The 26,500-nt window shown below is 35.8% G+C and overlaps 1 protein-coding gene and 6 non-coding genes across 7 annotated transcripts; 5 read left to right on the forward strand and 2 right to left on the reverse strand.

The window, feature by feature from the left end:
• Positions 1 to 1,324: 1,324 nt before the first annotated feature.
• LOC129091863 (U5 spliceosomal RNA) lies at positions 1,325 to 1,437 on the forward strand. Its single transcript, XR_008531241.1, has one exon. It is a non-coding gene; the product is annotated as a U5 spliceosomal RNA (small nuclear RNA).
• A 589-nt stretch (positions 1,438 to 2,026) lies between these two features.
• On the reverse strand, positions 2,027 to 2,139 carry LOC129091861 (U5 spliceosomal RNA). The gene has a single exon (XR_008531239.1). It is a non-coding gene; the product is annotated as a U5 spliceosomal RNA (small nuclear RNA).
• A 3,214-nt stretch (positions 2,140 to 5,353) lies between these two features.
• On the reverse strand, positions 5,354 to 20,560 carry LOC129091834 (alpha-N-acetylgalactosaminide alpha-2,6-sialyltransferase 1-like). The gene is made up of 10 exons (XM_054599531.1): positions 19,766 to 20,560; positions 19,555 to 19,660; positions 12,091 to 12,242; positions 11,626 to 11,782; positions 10,642 to 10,804; positions 7,955 to 8,093; positions 7,769 to 7,872; positions 7,068 to 7,151; positions 6,704 to 6,803; positions 5,354 to 5,566 (listed from the first exon to the last, which is right to left on the reverse strand). The coding sequence occupies exons 1-10, from the start codon at positions 20,558 to 20,560 to the stop codon at positions 5,354 to 5,356; spliced, it is 2,013 nt and encodes a 670-aa protein (XP_054455506.1).
• LOC129091862 (U5 spliceosomal RNA) lies at positions 15,280 to 15,394 on the forward strand. Its single transcript, XR_008531240.1, has one exon. It is a non-coding gene; the product is annotated as a U5 spliceosomal RNA (small nuclear RNA).
• On the forward strand, positions 16,659 to 16,771 carry LOC129091869 (U5 spliceosomal RNA). Its single transcript, XR_008531246.1, has one exon. It is a non-coding gene; the product is annotated as a U5 spliceosomal RNA (small nuclear RNA).
• Positions 20,561 to 21,253: 693 nt separating the features above from the next.
• Positions 21,254 to 21,366, forward strand: LOC129091868 (U5 spliceosomal RNA). Its single transcript, XR_008531245.1, has one exon. It is a non-coding gene; the product is annotated as a U5 spliceosomal RNA (small nuclear RNA).
• Positions 21,367 to 25,173: 3,807 nt separating this feature from the next.
• On the forward strand, positions 25,174 to 25,286 carry LOC129091859 (U5 spliceosomal RNA). Its single transcript, XR_008531237.1, has one exon. It is a non-coding gene; the product is annotated as a U5 spliceosomal RNA (small nuclear RNA).
• The last annotated feature ends 1,214 nt before the right edge of the window (positions 25,287 to 26,500 follow it).

Raw genomic sequence — 26,500 nt, forward strand, 5'->3', positions numbered from 1 at the left:
TGAACTTTTTGGCGTTAATTCTAAGCGGTATGTGTGGAGAAAACCAGGCACTGCTCATCACCTGCCCAATACAATCCCAACAGTGAAACATGGTGGTGGCAGCATCATGCTATGGGGGTGTTTTTCAGCTGCAGGGACAGGACGACTGGTTGCAATTGAAGGAAAGATGAATGCGGCCAAGTACAGAGATATCCTGGAAGAAAACCTCCTCCAGAGTGCTCAGGACCTCAGACTGGGCCGAAGGTTCACCTTCCAACAAGACAATGACCCGAAGCACACAGCTAAAATAACAAAGGAGTGGCTTCGGAACAAGTCTGTGACCATTCTTGACTGGCCCAGCCAGAGCCCTGACCTAAACCCAATTGAGCATCTCTGGAGAGACCTGAAAATGGCTGTCCACCAACGTTCACCATCCAACCTGACAGAACTGGAGAGGATCTGCAAGGAAGAATGGCAGAGGATCCCCAAATCCAGGTGTGAGAAACTTGTTGCATCATTCCCAAGAAGACTCATGGCTGTACTAGCTCAAAAGGGTGCTTCTACTCAATACTGAAGTGAACAATTTAAAGGGGTCTGAATACTTTCTGTACCCACTGTAGATTAGATTAGTAGATTTTCCCTTAAAGTTATTAATAAATGGCACCACCTGCTGACTTTTTAGTGCCACCACTACAATCTGACTGGTAACAGAATACGGTGTTAAGTCTCCCTTTTGTTAATCATTATTTTATGACACCTTAAGCCTCTTTAATTCAAACTTTTGCTGTTTTTCAGGGGAATAAAACAAACTTTATTTTAGTGAAGGCTAGAGGACCACATGTTGTTTGAGTGGAAGGAGTAGTATCCCCTATAATCTGATAAGAAATAATCTTCAATCTTAACATTTTCATTTTCTGTTTGCAGTAGTTTAAAGCCTACAAAGCATTTCTCTTTTGAATGCTGTTATTTCTTTGGCTTTCCTCAGTGATAAAGCACCTTCTAGGTACTGAGTTGGGTGTGTGCAGAGTTTAGTGTGGTCTGTTACCACAGGGAGTCGTTGTTCTGCAGGAAATCTGCAAACTTTGTGAAGTCAGTCTTTCCACTGCAGCTTTGAGGATTCATTAAATATCTGTCGTGTGTCTGTGTGGTTGTTTTAATACAAACAGTATGAAGAAGATTAGCAAACCAGTGCATGACGAATGGAAAGAATTCAAAGTGAAAATCAAATGATGACGAGCTGCTCCACTCCCATCATGCCTTGCGTCACAATTTAAACAACCTACCACACCAGTGGTGAAGCCCGTGTCTCCGGTAAAGGGCTGACGTCTCCATGGAGGTTCAGCAGATCTCTTGGTTCTCTTCAGATCGTATAAATCTTTCGCCTTTTACTAAAGATTTCCGTGGGGAGGACCAATAAGAGTACAACTCAATTTTTTGATGCCCTGCGTATGTGGGGCCTCCTGAAATGTATCAAAGTAAATGAATTAAGAAACAATGTTGCTTTGTTGTTGTGACTCATGTAACTCTGTATTGTTGCACATCCCATCATCACAACTGTCTGATCACAGGAGCATTGTGGATCAGGAGGCTGAAGTTCTGCAGGAAGATCAAATAAAATAATCCATCATTAGTCCCACAGTGGAGACATTTACAGGATTACAGCAGCATAGAGAATTATATTATAAAAACTGTATTATAAATAAGTAATAAAAGAATATTAAATAAGTAAAAACAAATTAAAATAAAATCCACAATAACTAAAAATATTGAATATACATATATAAATACTCACTAGTAGAGTTTAAGATCATTTTGCATTCAGGGAACATGCTCATATGAAGGTGAAATCATAGTCATAGACAATTGTTTGATTAAGTTTGTCTGATAATTGTTTTAAAGCTTCCTGCAGAACTTCAGCCTCCTGATCCACAATGCTCCTGTGATCAGACAGTTGTGATGATGGGATGTGCAACAATACAGAGTTACATGAGTCACAACAACAAAGCAACATTGTTTCTTAATTCATTTACTTTGATACATTTCAGGAGGCCCCACATACACAGGGCATCAAAAAATTGAGTTGTACTCTTATTGGTCCTCCCCACGGAAATCTTTAGTAAAAGGCGAAAGATTTATACGATCTGAAGAGAACCAAGAGATCTGCTGAACCTCCATGGAGACGTCAGCCCTTTACCGGAGACACGGGCTTCACCACTGGTGTGGTAGGTTGTTTAAATTGTGACGCAAGGCATGATGGGAGTGGAGCAGCTCGTCATCATTTGATTTCCACTTTGAATTCTTTCCATTCGTCATGCACTGGTTTGCTAATCTTCTTCATACTGTTTGTATTAAAACAACCACACAGACACACGACAGATATTTAATGAATCCTCAAAGCTGCAGTGGAAAGACTGACTTCCCAAAGTTTGCAGATTTCCTGCAGAACAACGACTCCCTGTGGTAACAGACCACACTAAACTCTGCACACACCCAACTCAGTACCTAGAAGGTGCTTTATCACTGAGGAAAGCCAAAGAAATAACAGCATTCAAAAGAGAAATGCTTTGTAGGCTTTAAAACTACTGCAAACAGAAAATGAAAATGTTAAGATTGAAGATTATTTCTTATCAGATTATAGGGGATACTACTCCTTCCACTCAAACAACATGTGGTCCTCTAGCCTTCACTAAAATAAAGTTTTTTTTATTCCCCTGAAAAACAGCAAAAGTTTGAATTAAAGAGGCTTAAGGTATCATAAAATAATGATTAACAAAAGGGAGACTTAACACCGTATTCTGTTACCAGTCAGATTGTAGTGGTGGCACTAAAAAGTCAGCAGGTGGTGCCATTTATTAATAACTTTAAGGGAAAATCTACTAATCTAATCTAATTACTCACACTGTTGCTGAGTCCAGAATGCAGCTGATTTAATGACATTTGGTTTCATTTTGGGGGAAAGCGAACGCTCTGGAAAATATAATCAATAATCAACTTAATGATGAATATGTTAGCTTTAGAAATTCAAATGTTTTTTATCGTTAAAAAACATTTGAATTTACTATATCCTCTTCAGATATCAACGTCTCATTTATTTAGGTTTGTATTAAAGAAGGTCTGACTCCCAAAACCATAAGATAGACGCCATCACAATTTAGAACTCACTTTTGAATTTAAAATCTCAATTTTACTTCACAAACAACAAATAATAATAATATTATTATTATTATCATTATTATTATTATTATTATTATTATTATTATTATTATTATTATTATTATTATTATTATTATTATTATTATTATTATTTATTTATTTTTTTCATCCAGACCACATAAGACCATGTCTAGTTTAAAAACCTCTACGCCCAAACTTGTAGGACCCAGAGACCTTTATTCTATTAATGAAAACAGGCGATTTGAGTGAATAATAATGATAATATCAATAATAATAATAATAATAATAATAATAATAATAATAATAACACATTTTATTTGTATATTGCTTTAAAAGGTACTCAAAGGCACTTCACATGGTAAAGGCAAGCAATAAAAGAAATAACAATGTAAAAATTGCAATTCAGCCTGAGGGGGGAATAACTTCTATATGCGAGATAGCAAATTATACAACTTTATTTAAAAAAAAAAGTAAAATTCAGTTTTCTCTGAGATGTGATATTTATTTATTAAACAGTAACATTTGAATACAAAAAAAGAAATTGTAAATACATATAAATAGCGCCAATTTTGACAACCATTTAAAGTTATAGTTTTCCCATTAATCATAAGCCAGTTACTGGATGATAGAACTTTGAAAACAACAACAACAATGAAAAAAACCCACACACACAAACTTTGATCAAATGCTGATCAAATCATTAAATTCAGTTTCACTCTATTCTAATACCGTCACACTTTTAATTCTTCCACATTGACCCACTAAAGAAGGAAGTTAAACACCTTAGTAAGTCTAACTATAAAACCAAACAATAGCCTGCAGTAAATGACAGCTGCTTTCTCGCTTCGCAGGCTTCTATAAATCGTGGCTGTACCTGGACCGTGGACGTGCATCCTGCTACGGCCCTGCTGACACCGACTGCTACCACCATTATTATTATTACTAGTCACATTACTATTACTATTACCTGTACCATTAAGCATTTTAGCTTTACTTCCACCCTGAAGCCCTTTTGCTTTCTCGTTCTGCAGGTTTCCATGAATCGTTGTGGTACCTGGACCGTAGTCGTGCCTCCTGCTGTGAGCCGACTGACACCCACTGCTACTTCCATTATTATTATTAGTCACATTACTATCCCTATTTTCATGGCTATAATTCTACTGTAATAATTGCTGCTGTTATTATAAGTAGTCTTATTATATGAATCATTTATGTCATATACATTGAATGTGTTGTATCTGTTATGCTGCTCATTCTGTACACATGACATCTATTGCATTCTGTCCATCCTGGAGAAGGATCCCTCCTCTGTCGTTCTCCCAGAGGTTTCTTACTTTTTTCTCCCTGTAAAAAGGTTTAGGGGAGTTTTTCCTGTGCCGATGTGAGGGAAGGACAGAGGATGTCGCATGTGTACAGATTATAAAGCCCTCTGAGGCAAATTTGTAATTTGTGATTCTGGGCTATACAAAATAAACTGAATTGAATTGAATTGAATTGAATAAAATATTAAAAAAACATTAAAAGAAAAGGAAACATACAGATATTTGACGTTGTATAGAGACACTGTTTTTCTATTTAAACAGAATAAAATGACAAAAATTGACCCTATTATAAATTATTTAGATAAAGAAACCATTTAGTAGGAAAAGGGATATCATTCACAAAAAAAAAAATCTTTATGTACTTTGATGATTACAACAAAGGAACTTCAGTATTTCTGCTTTAAAATGGAATAATATTTTTATTGCTTATTTATAATACTTCTTTTTCTTATTTTACTTTATCTTGTTTTTCTTTTACTATGGCCACGTCCACACTAACCCGTTTATCAAATGAATCCGCATATCTTCTACACTTTAAATGAAGTCTACAACATTTTAATTAGAGATGCTTATAGACAGCTGCTTCTCCCTCTTTCCAAGTTGTTATGCTAAGCTAAGCTAACCACCTGCTGGCTACATGTTTAACGGACAGATATGAGAGTGGTATGGACTTTCTCATCAGAGCCTGGAATTTCGTAATTTTAGGGGCAAGGCCACTTGGCCTTTGGAAGCAAGTGCATCAAATAAAAACAATGATTTGTATTGTGAGGTTGATATATCTGGAAAAAAACCCTCAACGAGCCAAACCAACTTTCAACCGTGCTGCATTGATTTGTGTTTCTGCTGAGGAGGCCTACTTCATCCACTGACCTGATCATTCATGGCATTTTGCTTGGCGATTTTGTCCCCGTTTCTGACTCCAGCCTTTGATACAGCTTAAGTATTTTGCTGTCGTGTAGTTTTTTCCACACATTCTTCTCCAGGATATAGTCGTGGTTGGAGTACAAAATTACTTTGGTTTTAATATGCTTCTCAACATAGTAGGTAGAGTATTTCCTGAAGTCCTCAGTGATGAATCCATATGCACTCACCTGTCAACGTCAAACACAGAACAGAGACGACTGAGAGTAACTCACAAGAAGAAAAAGATTGGTTTAAAGAAAGGTTTGACATTTTGAGAAATACACTCATCCAATTTATGGTGGAAGGTTAGATGAGAGGATCAATCACTCTCTTAACCGTCAGAGAAATTGGCAGTACAGCCAGCTGATGATTAGCTTAGTTTAGCTTAGCATAAAGGCTGAAACAAAAGGAAACTGCTAGCGTGGCTCTGTCCGAAGCTAATCTGCCAGTTAGTGGTTTTACAGGGTTTTTTTTGGTGGAATTTATGAAGAACATACTCTATAAACCCAGAGTGCCCAGCTCAGGCACATGCCAGCTAAATGACGAAAGGAATGTTGGAAAGTCGAAACTCATTGTTTCTATTGTGTAAGGCACACATAGACATAAAACAATGTCAGTTACTCAAAGGCTTGTAAATATTAAGAGTTTGTGAAAATGGGTGCAAAGTTAGGGAATAAGGACAACAGGAGGAGTTGAATGAATAATACACTTCAAATTAAATCTATAACATGTTAATTTGTGAGCTTTAGAAATGCTTATAAATATTAAGAGTTTGTGAAAATGGGTATGCTAAGTTAGCTAATCACCTGTTAGCTACATGTTTAATGGCCAGATATTTGAGTGGTATGGATCAAATAAAAACAATGATTTGAAGTTAACGGACATATTTAACTAAAGTTTAACTTTAAATGTAAGGGTTAAGGGTGATCAGTGAAAGAAATACAATCTAAAAAAGCAGGTATGTCATAAAATTAGCAATATTTGCAACATGTTTATTGTTGTTATTTCCTACTTTGTTGTGCTGAACCCTACGGACAAAATAATAACTGTTTAAAGTACATTTATGAACAACATGGATAAAGATTTTTGGCTGCGTATTATTTGGTAAAAATACATTCATCCTCATAATTATTTTGTATATATTTAATTGACAAGAAAGTAAATTAGCACATTTCTCTGAATGTCAAACTATTCTTTGAAGTGATAAACTGTACATATTTAGAGTTAATGTCTGTACATTTTTGTAAGCATACTTCATGTTTATAGAGGTGTGGATACCTACAGTATGGTCGACATGTGGACAAGTTTAAATAATATTAACTTACAGTGTCACAGGTGTGCAGAGCCAGGAAGAGAGTGAATGCCCCATTGGTTGGTCTGACTATCGCCCAGTGTGGATCATTCAGGTGAGGAGACTTTAAAAACCTGTGGACAATGAACAGTGTTAAAAATAAACATATATTTAAAAGCAAGACAAACCACAGCTTCTAAATAGACATTAAAAGTGTCATGTTAGCAAACCTTTCACTTATTGTTATTGTTTGATTTAATTTCCTACTTGCCTTTAATCCTATTTTTGAGAAGCACTTTGGGCTGCATCTCGGCTATGCAATTAAAATAGGTATTGTAATTGCTATAACAAAACATAGAATGTAAAAAGTTTGGGTAGGATTTTGAGAGGAGGGTGACCTGTTTCGAACGTATCTGAGGAAATCCTGGTGCAGAACATAGAAGCGGGTCTCATTGTACTGTTCGGCATAGTATGTCCACGGCCTGCAGGGTTGAAATACAGGGTCAAGAGCTAAACACAAAATAAAGGATTATTTACTTTCACATGTATAAGGTTTTTAGATTCATCCTTTAAATGCAAACTTAGATATTCAATGTATTACAGCTTTTTTTTAAATCGTCAATGTCTAAATTTCCTTAAATTATACACCACAACACCCCTCTATAACTCATAACATGTAAGCTCAAGAAAATGTACTACATGGTGCCTGCTTGCTTTCCTCCACTAATGTAGTATTTGTTTAGGGAAATTATATGAAAAATAAATCAGATATTAGACTGTTTCCATGAGCATGAGGACCTGGCAATAGGGCCGGGCAGTGTCCAACCTTTGTTCCTGTCCCATACAGATGTCCAAAGATGTCTCTGCGTCTGCTAAATGACTGTAATGTAATGTAATGTAATCGACATAGACAACAAGAAGGAGGACTGATGGGGAGCTTTGCACAGATTGCAACAACATAACCCCAAAGCTAAATATGAGCAAGATCAAAGTGCTGCTGGTGGAATAATGTGTAGCGCTGTCAGAGGGTGGAGCACAAAACACAAAGAGAAGTCTCGGCTTGTCCTCGACTACTACAATCAAAAGAGTTGATATTCACCTCTTGTTTTTATATTGCCCAGCAGTGACCGTTTGGTTTTTGAAAAGACCCTCCATCCAATTGAAGTCCCTCATCCCCTCAGGAATCATTACGTACTTTATACCCTGCCAAAATGGACGAGGATGACAGATTAGTGTGCGAATATAAAGCAATAAAATATCACATGTTTCATTCGAGTTTGAGTACCTCATCATCAGGGATGGATTTGTATCCGTACTTCCGTAGAAGATACTTAGACGCAGTGATAGAGTGGGCGGTGTGAACGTACACCGAGGTCCTGTTTCCTACGTCCTCCTCAAAACCTTTGGTGATTGCACCGTTCATCCTGCCGCAGAGACACAAAAATGAATTTTCTTTAGCTCAGAAATGAATCAAGTTTATTGAGTGATCAAACATTACTGTGGTTGTCAGTGCTGTCAGTTAGGTTGAACTTTAATTCAATGCTGTAGATGCACAAACAACAGTGTGGTCACGGCAAATAAATGTAAGTCGTATTTAAACAAAACAAAAGTGACATTTTGAGACATCTGAGGTGTGAACAGACTGTACTTTACTATCTGCTAGACAAGAAGTCCTGGTTGCATAGATGGCGTGTTGATTTGTTATAAGTATAAATATTGTAAAGTTGCGCAAGTTAAAGCTGAACCGAAAGCAATGTCTTCAAATAGCGAGGTTAAAAAAACTCTACTTGTAAGACCCAGTCTAGATTACATTACATTACATTACATTACATTACAGTCATTTAGCAGACGCTTTTATCCAAAGCGACTTACAGGAAGTGTATTCAACATAGGTATTCAAGAGTAGAACTACTAGTCACCAGAAGTCATAAGTGCATCTCTTTTCTTAAACAAGCATCTTAAAGCATAAACCAGAGCAAAAGTACAGTGCAGAGGCAGATTACTACGAAAACAATAATTGCAACAGACTAATACGAATATAATAAGTGCTACAAACTACTACGAATAGGATAAGTGCAGTAAACGAATACGAATTCAATAAGTGCAGCGAACTGATACGAATACAGTGAGTGCAACAACTAATATGAATTCAATAAGTGCTACGAGGAAGGCTCCGGGTAGTACTTCTTGAAGAGGTGAGTTTTCAGCCTGCGCCTAAAGATGGGCAGCGACTCTGCTGTCCTGACGTCAGTGGGGAGTTCATTCCACCACTGAGGGGCCAGGACAGAAAAAAGCTGTGACCGGGTGGATCGGCCGCAGGGACCTCTGAGCGACGGGGCAACCAATCGCCCCGAGGCAGCAGAGCCAAGTGGTGGGGGGGGTGTAGGGCTTGATCATGGCCTGGAGATAGGAAGGAGCTGTTCCTTTCACTGCCCTGTAGGCTAGCACCAGAGTCTTAAACTGGATGCGAGCTCTTACAGGGAGCCAGTGTAGAGAACGGAGAAGGGAAGTTGTGTGGGAGAACTTGGGGCGATTGAACACCAGACGTGCTGCAGCTTTCTGGACGAGCTCCAGAGGTCTGATGGCCGACGCCGGGGCTCCGGCAAGTAGTGAGTTGCAGTAGTCCAGGCGGGAGATGACCAGAGCCTGGATGAGCACCTGCGCCGTCTCCTCAGGGAGGAAGGGGAGAATCCTCCTGATGTTGTAGAGGAGGAGTCTGCAGGAGCGTGTGACCGATGCAATGTTTGCTGAGAGCGACAGTTGGTCGTCCAGGGTCACACCCAGATTCCTCACAGTCCGAGTTGGCGTCACTACGGCATCATCAATGGTGATGGACAGGTCTCAGTGCGGGCAACCCTTCCCCGGGAGGAACAGTAGCTCGGTTTTGTCCAGATAAACAAGTAGACTCCAGAGACATTTTAAAAGACAGTTTCAGATTTCTGAGACCTTTGTTCTATTTATGAAAACAGAAAACGGGCAATTTGAGTGCTTTCCGCTGTAAAAATAAGTACCGTATTTTCCGCACTATAAGGCGCACTTAAAAGCCTTTAATTTTCTCAAAAAACGACAGTGCGCCTTATAATCCGGAGCGCCTTATATATGGATTAATTCTGGTTGTGCTTACTGACCTCGAAGCGGTTTTGTGTGGTACACGGCGCTCTGTCAACATGTTTTAGTAGACTTAGTAAACTACAAAGAAACCGCAGCAGCATCACGGCCACCGTAGTCAGGAGCGTCACGGAGTAATACACACTGTGCTTCACCATCACATCACAGTGTGTGTGTATAAGGTTCACCATCATATTACAGTGTGTGTGTATAAGGTTCACCATCACATCACAGTGTGTGTGTATAAGGACCCAACATGGCTCCGGTCAAGAGACACGCTTACGACGCGGACTGAACACTCAAGGCTGTCAGTCACGCAGTAGAACATGGGAATAGAGCAGCTGCGAGAGAATTCAACGTTAATGAATCAATGGTACGGAAGTGGAGGAAGTTTGACTGACTGACTGTTTTGTTTCGCTTAATGCGCCTTATAGTCCGGTGCGCCTTATATATGAAAAAAGATCGAAAATAGACCATTCATTGACAGTGCGCCTTATAATCCAGTGCGCCCTATAGTGCGGAAAATACGGTAAGTCTAATTCTAATGACTGGCAGCAACTGCCCAAAACAAGCGGTAAAATAAAAGTAAAATATCCTAATTCAGAAATATTTTCAAGAACAATAGCACTTTAACACACTGTTGAGAGGTTGTATGTACAGAAGGGAGAACATGTTTAGATTACATGTGTACACAAAGCATATCCTTATTCCTGCCCAGTAAATATTGACCTGGTAATTATAGAGAATCATAACCGCTCCTAATATCACGGTGTTTTATGACCATCATGCATAACCTGTCAGATTGATTTAAAACATAATTACAATACGGGCCCAACAAACCAAATCAATGGGTTTCTTTCTTACCGAAAAACATAATCGTGAGCATCAATTTCTTTCCCCATTTTAGAGCCATTGAGGATTCCTCCCATGCCCACCACAGCACAGCTCATACACCGGTCACTGCCTGGCTTTGGAAGGAGTAGTGGCTCATTTGGCTTGGGGATCAACTTCGCTCCAGCCATCACCTCTGCAAAAATAACAAAAAAAAAAGCTGTTTCAGCTGTTTCCAAAGAAAAAACTCTGAAAAACCCACTGTACACCACCTTATCAGCATCAAATATCTTTTTCTCAGGAGTTGGTGGAGACCAAAACTGAGTTTAAAGGGGAGTGAACATCTCTTCACTCCAAATGAATGATATTATTGCTGTGTGTGGATGTGTTAATCAGCAAAAACATGTTTAGTTTATGAAGGGGATAATGCCAAATGTTTTGTAAGTGGACAAAAAATATTTATTTATTCAGCTTTAAACATTCAATCATTTGCTGTCAGAACATTTAATTATATTCTCATGAGTAAGTAAGAGAAAAAGAGAAAAATGTTCTCTAATGAACCTTGTGTAGCATTTAAGGGGATCCATTCGCAGAAATGGAATAGAATATTAATAAGTATGTTTTCCTTAGTTTTTTTAATTACTGGAAAATGAGAATTGTTGTGTTTTCATCGCCTTGGCAAATGGGAGAATTTCCAGTTGGCTGCAGTCTGCAACCTCACCATTAAAAGCCTCCAAATCCTACACATTGCACCTTTGAAATATCAACATTTAAAGTACTCGTTATGCAGAGGGAACTCTTTGTCATCTGTGCCTGAGTGAGTGTGCAGACTTTAATCTGCAAAGTTAACATTGTCAATATTGTCCTACGAAATGTTATGTTGTCGGGAAAACATGAAATAGTGATACTGAACTAAAGTACATAAGTACACTCGACTCACTCGAGTCGGTTGAGGTGAGGTGATGACATTTTTAATTTAGACACACCCATCTCATAGCACATATCTAAAACACGTACCATCATGGTTGAACTCCATAAAACCGAAAGGATTGTTAAAATGTGAAAGCCGGTTCCACTCGCTCATGTTGATTTTGTGCATTAACAAACGTATGTTGGGGAGGAAAGCCTTCTTGAAGCTTTCATCCTGAGAGTTTCGCAGAGACTTGGCACATGTCTGAGAATGTAGGACAAAATTGTAAATTATAAAAATAAAAAATCAATGTGGCTAAAACCATTGATTTAATGAAGCCCCCTTACAGCTGTTATAGAGGAAACAGCAGGAAAAAAGCCAAACAAATCCAACACATTTAAAAATGAAATTGAATGAATTGCAGCAAAACTTTAAAGGAGAAGCAAACAGAAAATCCATGCAGCTCACACCAAATGCACACAACTGAACACATAGCTGCGCAGATTACCTCACTACCTGCAAAGTTAATACATTTATTGTGATTCTGTCCTTTCTTGTCTTAGCATGCTTACTGTCTGCCTGGGTGGAGCATCCTGGTTATAAATATCCTCAAAATCCCACTCAGGAAGCTTCTTGAAGGATTTTCTGGAGAGGACAGGCATGGGAGTCTCCGCCACAGCGCCAAGTGTAGAGCCTCTGGTTTGATCTTTTTTTTGCTTTGTCCCTGGGTTTGTTATTGTGGAACTAGATCTTTTTGTGGTAAGTGTGAACCTAATGGGGGGTGTAGTCCAGTTTCCTTTTACATCCGCCAACTCAACTATTTCCTCATCTGCTTGTCTGTTTTTTCCATAGAAAGTACTCCATCTGATGTGGAAATTTGACAAAAGAGCAATAGATATCCAATAATACAAGTATCAGCAAGAGTACTCTACGTGGAAAATGTGCTGATACACATTTCTTTGATAACAAGTTAAGTACTTAACCAGAAAACAGATAAGAGATTCCCCTTAAGTCGTTCTAAACAAAACTTACCCGTTTATTGATAAACGTTCCCATGTAAGAAGACAAAGTACAATGCAAACTGAGACCACAAGCAGAAAAAGAAACAACCTGGAGGTTTGGATTGCCATTCCCTGAGATTGAGAGCTGGAGCTTATAATGTTTGATAAAATATTGACAAGTGTTTGTGTTCTCTACTGATATTTGTAGACAGGTGGCAGTTGGGCAGGGCTACAGCACAGTTAGATGATATGCAAATAGAATGAATCATGACGGGAAACGAACAGCATCCCGATTGTATGGTTTATTACACAGTAAAGGGGCGGTACCGCAAGGGTGTGTATTTACAGGATTTGTACCTGTTACAGTTTAATTGATAACATTGAATAGCATTTAAAAAAGCTATGTAATAAATAAAGATACAGTGGGTACGGAAAGTATTCAGACCCCTTTAAATTTTTCAGTCTTTGTTTCATTGCAGCCATTTGCTAAAATCGATTTTTTTTTTTCGCATTAATGTACACTCAGCAACCCATCTTGACAGAAAAAAACAGAAATGTAGAAATTTTTGCAAATTTATTAAAAAAGAAAAACTGAAATATCACATGGTCATAAGTATTCAGACCCTTTGCTGTGACACTCATATTTAACTCACATGCTGTCCATTTCTTCTGATCCTCCTTGAGATGGTTCTACTCCTTCATTGGAGTCCAACTGTGTTTAATTAAACTGATTGGACTTGATTAGGAAAGGCACACACCTGTCTATATAAGACCTTACAGCTCACAGTGCATGTCAGAACAAATGAGAATCATGAGGTCGAAGGAACTGCCCAAGGAGCTCAGAGACAGAATTGTGGCAAGGCACAGATCTGGCCAAGGTTACAAAAGAATTTCTGCAGCACTCAAGGTTCCTAAGAGCACAGTGGCCTCCATAATCCTTAAATGGAAGAAGTATGGGATGACCAGAACTCTTCCTAGACCTGGCCGTCCAGCCAAACTGAGCAATCGTGGGAGAAGAGCCTTGGTGAGAGCCCAAAGATCACTGTGGCTGAGCTCCAGAGATGCAGTAGGGAGATGGGAGAAAGTTCCACAAAGTCAACTATCACTGCAGCCCTCCACCAGTCGGGGCTTTATGGCAGAGTGGCCCGACGGAAGCCTCTCCTCAGTGCAAGACATATGAAAGCCCGCATAGAGTTTGCCAAAAAACACATGGAGGACTCCCAAACTATGAGAAATAAGATTCTCTGGTCTGATGAGACCAAGATTGAACTTTTGGCGTTAATTCTAAGCGGTATGTGTGGAGAAAACCAGGCACTGCTCATCACCTGCCCAATACAATCCCAACAGTGAAACATGGTGGTGGCAGCATCATGCTATGGGGGTGTTTTTCAGCTGCAGGGACAGGACGACTGGTTGCAATTGAAGGAAAGATGAATGCGGCCAAGTACAGAGCTATCCTGGAAGAAAACCTCCTCCAGAGTGCTCAGGACCTCAGACTGGGCCAAAGGTTCACCTTCCAACAAGACAATGACCCGAAGCACACAGCTAAAATAACAAAGGAGTGGCTTCGGAACAAGTCTGTGACCATTCTTGACTGGCCCAGCCAGAGCCCTGACCTAAACCCAATTGAGCATCTCTGGAGAGACCTGAAAATGGCTGTCCACCAACGTTCACCATCCAACCTGACAGAACTGGAGAGGATCTGCAAGGAAGAATGGCAGAGGATCCCCAAATCCAGGTGTGAGAAACTTGTTGCATCATTCCCAAGAAGACTCGTGGCTGTACTAGCTCAAAAGGGTGCTTCTACTCAATACTGAGCAAAGGGTCTGAATACTTATGACCATGTGATATTTCAGTTTTTCTTTTTTAATAAATTTGCAAATATTTCTACATTTCTGTTTTTTTCTGTCAAGATGGGTTGCTGAGTGTACATTAATGCGAAAAAAAATGAACTTTTTCGATTTTAGCAAATGGCTGCAATGAAACAAAGAGTGAACAATTTAAAGGGGTCTGAATACTTTCTGTACCCACTGTAGATTAGATTAGTAGATTTTCCCTTAAAGTTATTAATAAATGGCACCACCTGCTGACTTTTTAGTGCCACCACTACAATCTGACTGGTAACAGAATACGGTGTTAAGTCTCCCTTTTGTTAATCATTATTTTATGATACCTTAAGCCTCTTTAATTCAAACTTTTGCTGTTTTTCAGGGGAATAAAACAAACTTTAGTTTAGTGAAGGCTAGAGGACCACATGTTGTTTGAGTGGAAGGAGTAGTATCCCCTATAATCTGATAAAAAATAATCTTCAATCTTAGCATTTTCATTTTCTGTTTGCAGTAGTTTAAAGCCTACAAAGCATTTCTCTTTTGAATGCTGTCATTTCTTTGGCTTTCCTCAGTGATAAAGCACCTTCTAGGTACTGAGTTGGGTGTGTGCAGAGTTTAGTGTGGTCTGTTACCACAGGGAGTCGTTGTTCTGCAGGAAATCTGCAAACTTTGGGAAGTCAGTCTTTCCACTGCAGCTTTGAGGATTCATTAAATATCTGTCGTGTGTCTGTGTGGTTGTTTTAATACAAACAGTATGAAGAAGATTAGCAAACCAGTGCATGACGAATGGAAAGAATTCAAAGTGAAAATCAAATGATGACGAGCTGCTCCACTCCCATCATGCCTTGCGTCACAATTTAAACAACCTACCACACCAGTGGTGAAGCCCGTGTCTCCGGTAAAGGGCTGACGTCTCCATGGAGGTTCAGCAGATCTCTTGGTTCTCTTCAGATCGTATAAATCTTTCGCCTTTTACTAAAGATTTCCGTGGGGAGGACCAATAAGAGTACAACTCAATTTTTTTGATGCCCTGTGTATGTGGGGCTTCCTGAAATGTATCAAAGTAAATGAATTAAGAAACAATGTTGCATTGTTGTTGTGACTCATGTAACTCTGTATTGTTGCACATCCCATCATCACAACTGTCTGATCACAGGAGCATTGTGGATCAGGAGGCTGAAGTTCTGCAGGAAGAGGCTTTTAAAGGTTAAATCAGAGTTGTGATCAATAACATGCAACGTGTGCACATGATTTGTATGAATATAAACACTCACTTGTAGAGTTTAAGATCATTTTGCATTCAGGGAACATGCTCAAATGAAGGTGAAATCATAGTCATAGACAATTGTTTGATCAAGTTTGTTTGATATTTGTTTTGAAGTAAAGAAAACGCTGATAAAGAGGAATGAATGCATGGTGTTGTACATGGTGACTTTAGGAAACTCTGCTACTGCTCAAAGGTTCAGGACGGTGTTGCATCCTGCAGTTAGATCTATATATTTAATAGATTTTTGTATTATGGAAATGGTAAAGTGACTTTCTCCGACCACTTTATGTATCAACCTGGTTTTGCAGCACTTAATGTACAATATAATATTTGATGATATCTTAGCTGTTGATGTCACAATTGATGCAGCAATTAGCTGGAAACAGACTATTATTTCATGATCTGTAGTGTTGTTAAGCCGACACAGCAGATGCTACTATGCATTACTATAATTAATTATATTTCTGCACGTTCTGCCGCTCAACAGTATTTTTTTCAGTGTCCTGGTTATTAACTATAACACAAAATAATCACATTTACATGTTTGCTAAGATAACACCAACTTAAATACATATTAAGTTGAATGTCAGTACTTTATAGGCATTTATCTCCATATTCCTCTACAAAAGATACCAGCTTTGTGTCTGTGCAAATCTTACTATAAGATTAATTCAAACATAGAAACATGTAAAACAGCTCAAAATAATACATTTGAAAGCGTAGCTGTGCTTTTAAATGTAAAGTTGGAAATATTGCTTTAAATGACCGAAAATAACACTCGGAAGTGAAAGATTTGACCTGTATATATACCGGAATCCCAGCATGCATTGCGCCACAACATGGCTTCGCTAAATAACGTTAAATAAACGTGTGTTTTTACTACAATAACATTCAGACTCACTATAATTTATCAGGGTGTCTTTGTGTGTTTGCACATTATGTGGTTTGAGTGTTTTTTTTGTGTAAGTAAGATTGACAGAGAACCGTCACCTAAAGTAGTTCTGCCGAGAACCTGGTGGTTCTCAGTGAGGTTCTGCAGGTAGATCTCTTGGTTCTCTTCAGATCGCATAAATCTTTCGCCTTTTACTAAAGATTTCCGTGGAGAGGACCAATAAGAGTATAACTCAATTTTTTGATGCTCTGCGTAAGCGGGGCTTTCTTTAGATGTTAAAAAACAAAACAAACATTCACTTCTTGTTATTACCTTATATGGAACTTTAATTGTCTATATAATATATAATACATTGACTTACATTACATTACATTACATTATAGTACATTACATTATTATATTACATTACATTATTACATTACATTATTATATTACATTACAGTACATTAAATTACATTACATTATTATATTACATTACATTATTATATTACATTACAGTACATTACATTATTATATTACATTACATTATTATATTACATTATATTACATTACATTACATTATAGTACATTACATTATTATATTACATTACATTACATTACATTACAGTACATTACATTATAGTACATTACATTATTATATTACATTACAGTACATTACATTACATTACATACATTACATTATTATATTACATTACATTATTATATTACATTACATTACATTACATTATTATATTACATTACATTACATTATTATATTATTATTTACATTACATTACAGTACATTACATTACAGTACATTACATTATATACATTACATTATTATATTACATTACATTATATTACATTACATTACATTACATTACATTACATTATTACATTACATTATTATATTACATTACATTACATTACATTATTATATTACATTACATTATAGTACATTACAGTACAGTACATTACATTATAGTACATTACATTATTATATTACATTACATTACATTACAGTACATTACATTACATTATAGTACATTACATTACAGTACATTACATTACATTACATTACATTACATTACAGTACATTACATTATAGTACATTACATTATTATATTACATTACATTACATTATTATATTATATTACATTACATTACAGTCATTTAGCAGACGCTTTTATCCAAAGCGACTTACAGGAAGTGTATTCAACATAGGTATTCAAGAGAACTACTAGTCACCAGAAGTCATAAGTGCATCTCCTTTCTTAAACAAGCATCTTAAAGCATAAACCAGAGCAAAAGTACAGAAACAAACTAATACCAGTACAATAAGTGCTACAAACTACTACGAATAGGATAAGTGCAGTAAACAAATACGAATTCAATAAGTGCAGCGAACTGATACGAATCTAATAAGTGCTACGAGGAAGGCTCATGATGTCTTGTATTCTGTAATCAGAGGCCCTGCAGTATGTAAATTAATTACAATTAACAACAGTTGTATTTCCATGCACCAGAAACACACATTCTTTATTGGAGAACAACATGGGCTTATTTCGTGTACAGTATTTATTTAGTACACTGTGTTTTTTGGTTAAACACTCATCCATTACATTACATTACATTACAGTCATTTAGCAGACGCTTTTATCCAAAGCGACTTACAGTCAGTAGTATATTACATATCATTCACCCATTCACACACTGATGACAGGCTACCATCAAGGTGCCACCATCAGACTCTAACTAACATTCATGCAACATGCATCCTTATCTAGTTGTCCCTTTTTTAAAATCCAGGCAGAGACTTGATTTATGTTCAGATTGCAGATATCTCTCTTAATATTGAAGTTCCCCAGACTGGTGGAAAAGTACATTAACTCAAGTTGTGAAGTATAATATTGAGGTACCGTATATGTATATATTTAAATTTTCAAGTTCTTATTTTTAAGATCTTAAATTGATGCCACGAAGGCTGCAATATCATCTATTATCTTTATTTAATGTTTTATTCTCTTTATTTAATGTTTTATTCTCTTTATTTAATGTTTTAATATCTTTATTTAATGTTTTATTCTATTTATTTAATTAGTCTAGGTCCTGGGGAAGATTTGTATGCGCTTCATTTAGCGGAGAATATCTCAAATGTTATAGACTAATATTACCCCACTGAACAATGTGTGATGTGTGCCAAAATCTCTATCCGGGACGAAAGTCCTGAAAATGACCACTATAGGTGACACTTTTATCACAATACAGGTGAATGGGACTTTTTTTTTCCTTTATAGATATCCTAATCAATTTCTACCAGATTAATCTTCAACTTAATAGAAATACTTTTTGTATTACACTTTGTCTCAAAAATAAATAAAATATGCAAATTAGGCAATCTCTCATTAAATATGCGTACATATAAACTCTTGAAGCTACAGATTTTCTTAGGTGATCACAATGTTTACAGTGTAAGAATTCTGGGTTGATAGTTCTAATTGTGTCTCCAGGGTGGATGCTGTGTGTGTGTTTGGGGTGGGGGTGGGGGTGGGGTTATAAATACAATTGTATACAAACACAGGACTTTTTTCAAAGAAAGAAAACAAGCATTTTATTGATATACAGACATTTTATATCCAACCTTGCTAATATCATAAGAACGTTAACTTAAAGGTAACACGTCAAGTCCAGGTACTGATGGAATCCAGGTAAGGCGATGATGATGAGAGCTCATTCAGTGATAGGATTTTTACAACTATTGCCTCCCTTGCATTTGCAGTACTTGCAGCAACGGATACCAGCTACCCGACAGGGACATCCATTCTTGTGTGCACATTTGGCACATGAGCAGGGATCTGGCAACCCTTCAGGTTTTGAGATTACAATCTCAGGGACTAATAAACTGCCCTTTCTTATAAAACCATAAGCATCTGCATTTAAGATTGAGGTGGCGTCTGTAAATGGTGCTTGGACCCAAAGCTGCTGTTGATAATAGGCTCTTTGTATATGTTTTCCTGCATTAGTTGAGGTGCAAGCAGTTCTCTCAAAGTCCATCTTGAGGACATTACTATCGAACGCAGCAATGCGCAGGTCGTCAAATGTCTCCATGTCTGTTGATGGTTTGAGACATTTGACCAAGAATCTTTCAGCCATTTGTATTGCACTCTCTGTTAGCTGTGGACAGTTGAAATTGAGAATCAGAGAAGAGTTGTCTGGTTTGCAGACAGTGTTCAGAGCTGCAAGTTTAGTGATGCAGCACAACAACTTGTCGACATTTACCTTGGTCACAATTTCTCCAGTGAGAACATTCTTAAGCATGCCCTGGTCTCTTAAAGAACTGCATACATTGAGGAGATATTCCTCTATGTCTTGCACCATCTTAACTACTTTAGTTGTAGTGCTCGGGTTGAAGTCATGATGAAGCGAGAGTTCTCCTCCAACATCATCCCTCATCTCAAGGAGATCAACATACTGGTCCTTTTTATGCTTGATGATTCCCCAAAGAGCTACTGCTTCCTTCTTCCTGGTGACCCCAATTATCCCTCCACTCACTTTGGCAGGCCGGTTGTAACACTGCTCTAGTGCCTGGTCAAATGGCACTCCACTACCTTTCTTGGTGGTGTTCACAACAAATCCACCATGTATGTATGAGTCATAGAGGAGTGGGAACTTCTCCTTCAGTTGATAGCAGTCTTGCAGGAATAATGGTGTCCATCGACAATAGTTTGTTCTCCCAAAAAAGAAGAACAGTGAAGTTGCCCTCTCTATTGCACTGAGGTAGAGAATCCAGTCTCCAGAGCGCAGAGAGTTGGTCAGATCCCTCAATATTGGGAACAAGTCAGAAACATATGTGCTCCAGTAATTAAAGGACTGGGACTGCAATGCCTCTTCCTTAAGGTAGACTTGAAAGGCTGCATTGATGATGTTAGAAAGCTCCTTTTTGGTGTTCCACTCTTCATTTGAAGGCTCTTGGGACTTCCAGTTGACCTGCAGTGCCTCTATCTCTGTTTTTCTGTCAGGGTATTTGGAGAGGAATGCTTCCAAGATCATGGATGTGAGGACCTCGTGTATCATTGAATGGGCAGTGCGGGATCACCTCATTTGCATATTGTAATAATATTTTTTAAGACAAAGTGTAATACAAAAAGTATTTCTATTAAGTTGAAGATTAATCTGGTAGAAATTGATTAGGATATCTATAAAGGAAAAAAAAAGTCCCATTCACCTGTATTGTGATAATAGTGTCACCTATAGTGGTCATTTTCAGGACTTTCGTCCCGGATAGAGATTTTGGCACACATCACACATTGTTCAGTGGGGTAATATTAGTCTATAACAGTTGAGATAGTCTCCGCTAAATGAAGCGCATACAAATCTTCCCCAGGACCTGTACTAAATGTTTCATTTTCTTTATTTAATGTTTTATTATCTTTATTTAATGTTTCGTGTTTGTCACAGTCGCGATCACCGCGCATTGCATGCCGGGTAGTTTTGTTTTTTTTTGGAAGTGAAAGATTTGACCTGTATATATACCGGAATCCCAGCATGCATTGCGCCACCACATGGCTTCGCTAAATAACGTTAAATAAACGTGTGTTTTTACTACAATAACATTCTGACTCACTATAATTTATCAGTGTGTCTTTGTGTGTTTGCACATTATGTGGTTTGAGTGTTTTTTTTTGTGTAAGTAAGATTGACAGAGAACCGTCACCTAAAGTAGTTCTGCCGAGAACCTGGTCGTTCTCAGTGAGGTTCTGCAGGTAGATCTCTTGGTTCTCTTCAGATCGCATAAATCTTTCGCCTTTTACTAAAGATTTCCGTGGAGAGGACCAATAAGAGTATAACTCAATTTTTTGATGCTCTGCGCATGCAGGGCTTTCTTTACATGTTTAAAAAAAAATCAAAAAAAACATTCAATTCCTGTTATTGCCTAGGACCTTAATTGTCTATATAATATATAATACATTGTGTAGTGTGTGATGTATTGTATTCTGTAATCAGAGGCCCTGCAGTATGTAAAATAATTATTAAATAACATATAACAGTTGTATTTCCATGCACCAGAAACACACATTATTTATTGGACAACAACATTCACATTACATTACATTACATTACATTACATTACAGTCATTTAGCAGACGCTTTTATCTAAAGCGACTTACAGGAAGTGTATTCAACATAGGTATTCAAGAGAACTACTAGTCACCAGAAGTCATAAGTGCATCTCCTTTCTTAAACAAGCATCTAAAAGCATAAACCAGAGCAAAAGTATAGTGCAGAGGCAAATTACTACGAAAACAATAATTGCAACAGACTAATACGAATATAATAAGTGCAACAAACTACTACGAATAAGATAAGATAAGATAAGATAATCCTTTATTAGTCCCGCAGCGGGGAAATTTGCAATAGGATAAGTGCAGTAAACGAATACGAATTCAATAAGTGCTACGAGGAAGGCTCATGATGTCTTGTATTCTGTAATCAGAGGCCCTGCAGTATGTAAATTAATTACAATTAACATTTAACAGTTGTATTTCCATGCACCAGAAACACACATTCTTTATTGGACAACAACATGGGCTTATTTCGTGTACAGTATTTATTTAGTACACTGTGTTTTTTGGTTAAACACTCATCCTTATCTAGTTGTCCCTTTTTTTAAATCCAGGCAGAGACTTGATTTATGTTCAGATTGCAGATCTCTCTCTTAATATTGAAGTTCCCCAGACTGGTGGAAAAGTACATTAACTCAAGTTGTGAAGTATAATATTGAGGTACCGTATTTTCCGCACTATAGGGCGCACTGGATTATAAGGCGCACTGTCAATGAATGGTCTATTTTCGATCTTTTTTCATATATAAGGCGCACCGGACTATAAGGCGCATTAAGCGAAACAAAACAGTCAGTCAGTCAAACTTCCTCCACTTCCGTACCATTGATTCATTAACGTTGAATTCTCTCGCAGCTGCTCTATTCCCATGTTCTACTGCGTGACTGACAGCCTTGAGTGTTCAGTCCGCGTCGTCAGCGTGTCTCTTGACAGGAGCCATGTTGGTCCTTATACACACACACTGTGATGTGATGGTGAACCTTATACACACACACTGTGATGTGATGGTGAACCTTATACACACACACTGTAATGTGATGGTGAACCTTATACACACACACTGTAATGTGATGGTGAACCTTATACACACACACTGTAATGTGATGGTGAAGCTTATCCACACACACTGTGATGTGATGGTGAACCTTATACACACACACTGTGATGTGATGGTGAACCTTATACACACACACTGTGATGTGATGGTGAAGCACAGTGTGTATTACTCCGTGACGCTCCTGACTACGGTGGCCGTGATGCTGCTGCGGTGCGGCTTTGTAGTTTACTAAGTCTACTAAAACATGTTGACAGAGCGCCGTGTACCACACAAAACCGCTTCCAGGTCAGTAAGCACAACCAGAATTAATCCATATATAAAGCGCTCCGGATTATAAGGCGCACTGTCGTTTTTTGAGAAAATTAAAGGCTTTTAAGTTTCTTTATTTAATGTTTTATTCTCTTTATTTAATGTTTTATTCTCTTTATTTAATGTTTTAATATCTTTATTTAATGTTTTATTCTATTTATTTAATGTTTCATTATCTTTATTTAATGTTTCATTCTCTTTATTTAATGTTTTATTCTCTTTATTTAATGTTTTATTATCTTTATTTAATGTTTTATTTTCTTTATTTAATGTTTTATTATCTTTATTTAATGTTTTATTATCTTTATTTAATGTTTTATTATCTTTATTTAATGTTTTATTATCTTTATTTAATGTTTTATTCTCTTTATTTAATGTTTTATTTTCTTTATTTAATGTTTTATTCTCTTTATTTAATGTTGTATTATCTTTATTTAATGTTTTATTCTCTTTATTTAATGTTTTATTTTCTTTATTTAATGTTTCATTATCTTTACATTCTCTTTATTTAATCTTTTATTCTCTTTATTTAATGTTTCATTATCTTTATTTAATGTTTTATTCTCTTTATTTAATGTTTTATTCTCTTTATTTAATGTTTCATTCTCTTTATTTAATGTTTTATTCTCTTTATTTAATGTTTTAATATCTTTATTTAATGTTTTATTCTTTTATTTAATGTTTCATTATCTTTATTTAATGTTTCATTATCTTTATTTAATGTTTCATTTTCTTTATTTAATGTTTTATTATCTTTATTTAATGTTTTATCTTTACATTTTATTTAATGTTTTATTATCTTTATTTAATGTTTTATTATCTTTATTTAATGTTTCATTATCTTTATTTAATGTTTCATTATCTTTATTTAATGTTTTATTCTCTTTATTTAATGTTTTATTTTCTTTATTTAATGTTTTATTCTCTTTATTTAATGTTGTATTATCTTTATTTAATGTTTTATTCTCTTTATTTAATGTTTTATTTTCTTTATTTAATGTTTCATTATCTTTACATTCTCTTTATTTAATCTTTTATTCTCTTTATTTAATTTTTCATTATCTTTATTTAATGTTTATTCTCTTTATTTAATGTTTTATTCTCTTTATTTAATGTTTCATTCTCTTTATTTAATTTTTAAATGTTTTATTCTCTTTATTTAATGTTTTATTTAATTTAATGTTTTATTCTCTTTATTTAATGTTTTATTTTCTTTATTTAATGTTTCATTATCTTTACATTCTCTTTATTTAATGTTTTATTCTCTTTATTTAATGTTTTAATATCTTTATTTAATGTTTTATTCTATTTATTTAATGTTTCATTATCTTTATTTAATGTTTTAGTTTCTTTATTTAATGTTTTATTTTTATTTAATGTTTTATTCTTTTATTTAATGTTTCATTTCTTTATTTATTTTTATTATTTATTTAATGTTTTATTCTCTTTATTTAATGTTTTAATATCTTTATTTAATGTTTTATTATCTTTATTTAATGTTTTATTTTCTTTATTTAATGTTTTATTATCTTTATTTAATGTTTTATTCTCTTTATTTAATGTTTTATTTTCTTTATTTAATGATTTCATTTTTATTTTTATTATCTTTATTTAATGTTGTATTATCTTTATTTAATGTTTTATTATCTTTATTTAATGTTTTATTTTCTTTATTTAATGTTTCATTATCTTTACCCGGTTTAATGTTTCATTATCTTTATTTAATGTTTCATTCTCTTTATTTAATGTTTTATTCTCTTTATTTAATGTTTCTTCTCTTTATTTAATGTTTTATTTTCTTTATTTAATGTTTTATTTCTTTATTTAATGTTTATTATCTTTATTTAATGTTTTATTCTCTTTATTTAATGTTTTATTTTCTTTATTTAATGTTTCATTATCTTTACATTCTCTTTATTTAATCTTTCATCTTTTGGAAGTGAAAAGATTTGACCTGTATATATACCGGAATCCCAGCATGCATTGCGCCACCACATGGCTTCGCTAAATAACGTTAAATAAACGTGTGTTTTTACTACAATAACATTCTGACTCACTATAATTTCAGTGTGTCTTTGTGTGTTTGCACATTATGTGGTTTGAGTGTTTTTTTTTTTTGTGTAAGTAAGATTGACAGAGAACCGTCACCTAAAGTAGTTCTGCCGAGAACCTGGTCGTTCTCAGTGAGGTTCTGCAGGTAGATCTCTTGGTTCTCTTCAGATCGCATAAATCTTTCGCCTTTTACTAAAGATTTCCGTGGAGAGGACCAATAAGAGTATAACTCAATTTTTTGATGCTCTGCAGATGCAGGGCTTTCTTTACATGTTTAAAAAAAAAATCAAAAAAACATTCACTTCCTGTTATTGCCTAGGACCTTAATTGTCTATATAATATATAATACATTGTGTAGTGTGTGATGTATTGTATTCTGTAATCAGAGGCCCTGCAGTATGTAAAATAATTATTAAATAACATATAACAGTTGTATTTCCATGCACCAGAAACACACATTATTTATTGGACAACAACATTCACATTACATTACATTACATTACATTACATTACAGTCATTGCAGACGCTTTTATCTAAAGCGACTTACAGGAAGTGTATTCAACATAGGTATTCAAGAGAACTACTAGTCACCAGAAGTCATAAGTGCATCTCCTTTCTTAAACAAGCATCTAAAAGCATAAACCAGAGCAAAAGTATAGTGCAGAGGCAAATTACTATGAAAACAATAATTGCAACAGACTAATACGAATATAATAAGTGCAACAAACTACTACGAATAAGATAAGATAAGATAATCCTTTATTAGTCCCGCAGCGGGGAAATTTGCAATAGGATAAGTGCAGTAAACGAATTCAATAAGTGCTTTTATTCTCTTTATTTAATTTTTCATTATCTTTATTTAATGTTTCATTCTCTTTATTTAATGTTTTATTCTCTTTATTTAATGTTTCATTCTCTTTATTTAATGTTTTATTCTCTTTATTTAATGTTTTATTCTCTTTATTTAATGTTTTAATATCTTTATTTAATGTTTTATTCTCTTTATTTAATGTTTTATTATCTTTATTTAATGTTTTATTTATCTTTATTTAATGTTTCATTTATTTAATGTTTTATTTATTTAATGTTTTATTCTATTTATTTAATGTTTCTTTATTTAATGTTTTATTATCTTTATTTAATCTTTCGTGTTTGTCACAGTTGCGCTGCAGTGACGTCATATCATGTCATGATGTTTTCACGGATGTTTCACTGGACGGCTCATCCTCCTGTATACCGGTGTGCCGGTGTGCCGGCTCAACCTCCGGCTCAACCTCCTCTAGCTAGCAGAGGAGGTTGAGCCGCCTCCTCTAGCCGTCCCGGTAGAATCCCGGTGACCCGGTGACCCGGTTCGTTCACCGGCGATCACCGCGACATTGCATGCCGGGTAGTTTTTTTTTTTTTTTTTTGAAGTGAAAGATTTGACCTGTATATATACCGGAATCCCAGCATGCATTGCGCCACCACATGGCTTC

Source organism: Anoplopoma fimbria, chromosome 5 (genome assembly GCF_027596085.1).
Source record: "Anoplopoma fimbria isolate UVic2021 breed Golden Eagle Sablefish chromosome 5, Afim_UVic_2022, whole genome shotgun sequence".
NCBI lineage: Eukaryota > Metazoa > Chordata > Actinopteri > Perciformes > Anoplopomatidae > Anoplopoma > Anoplopoma fimbria.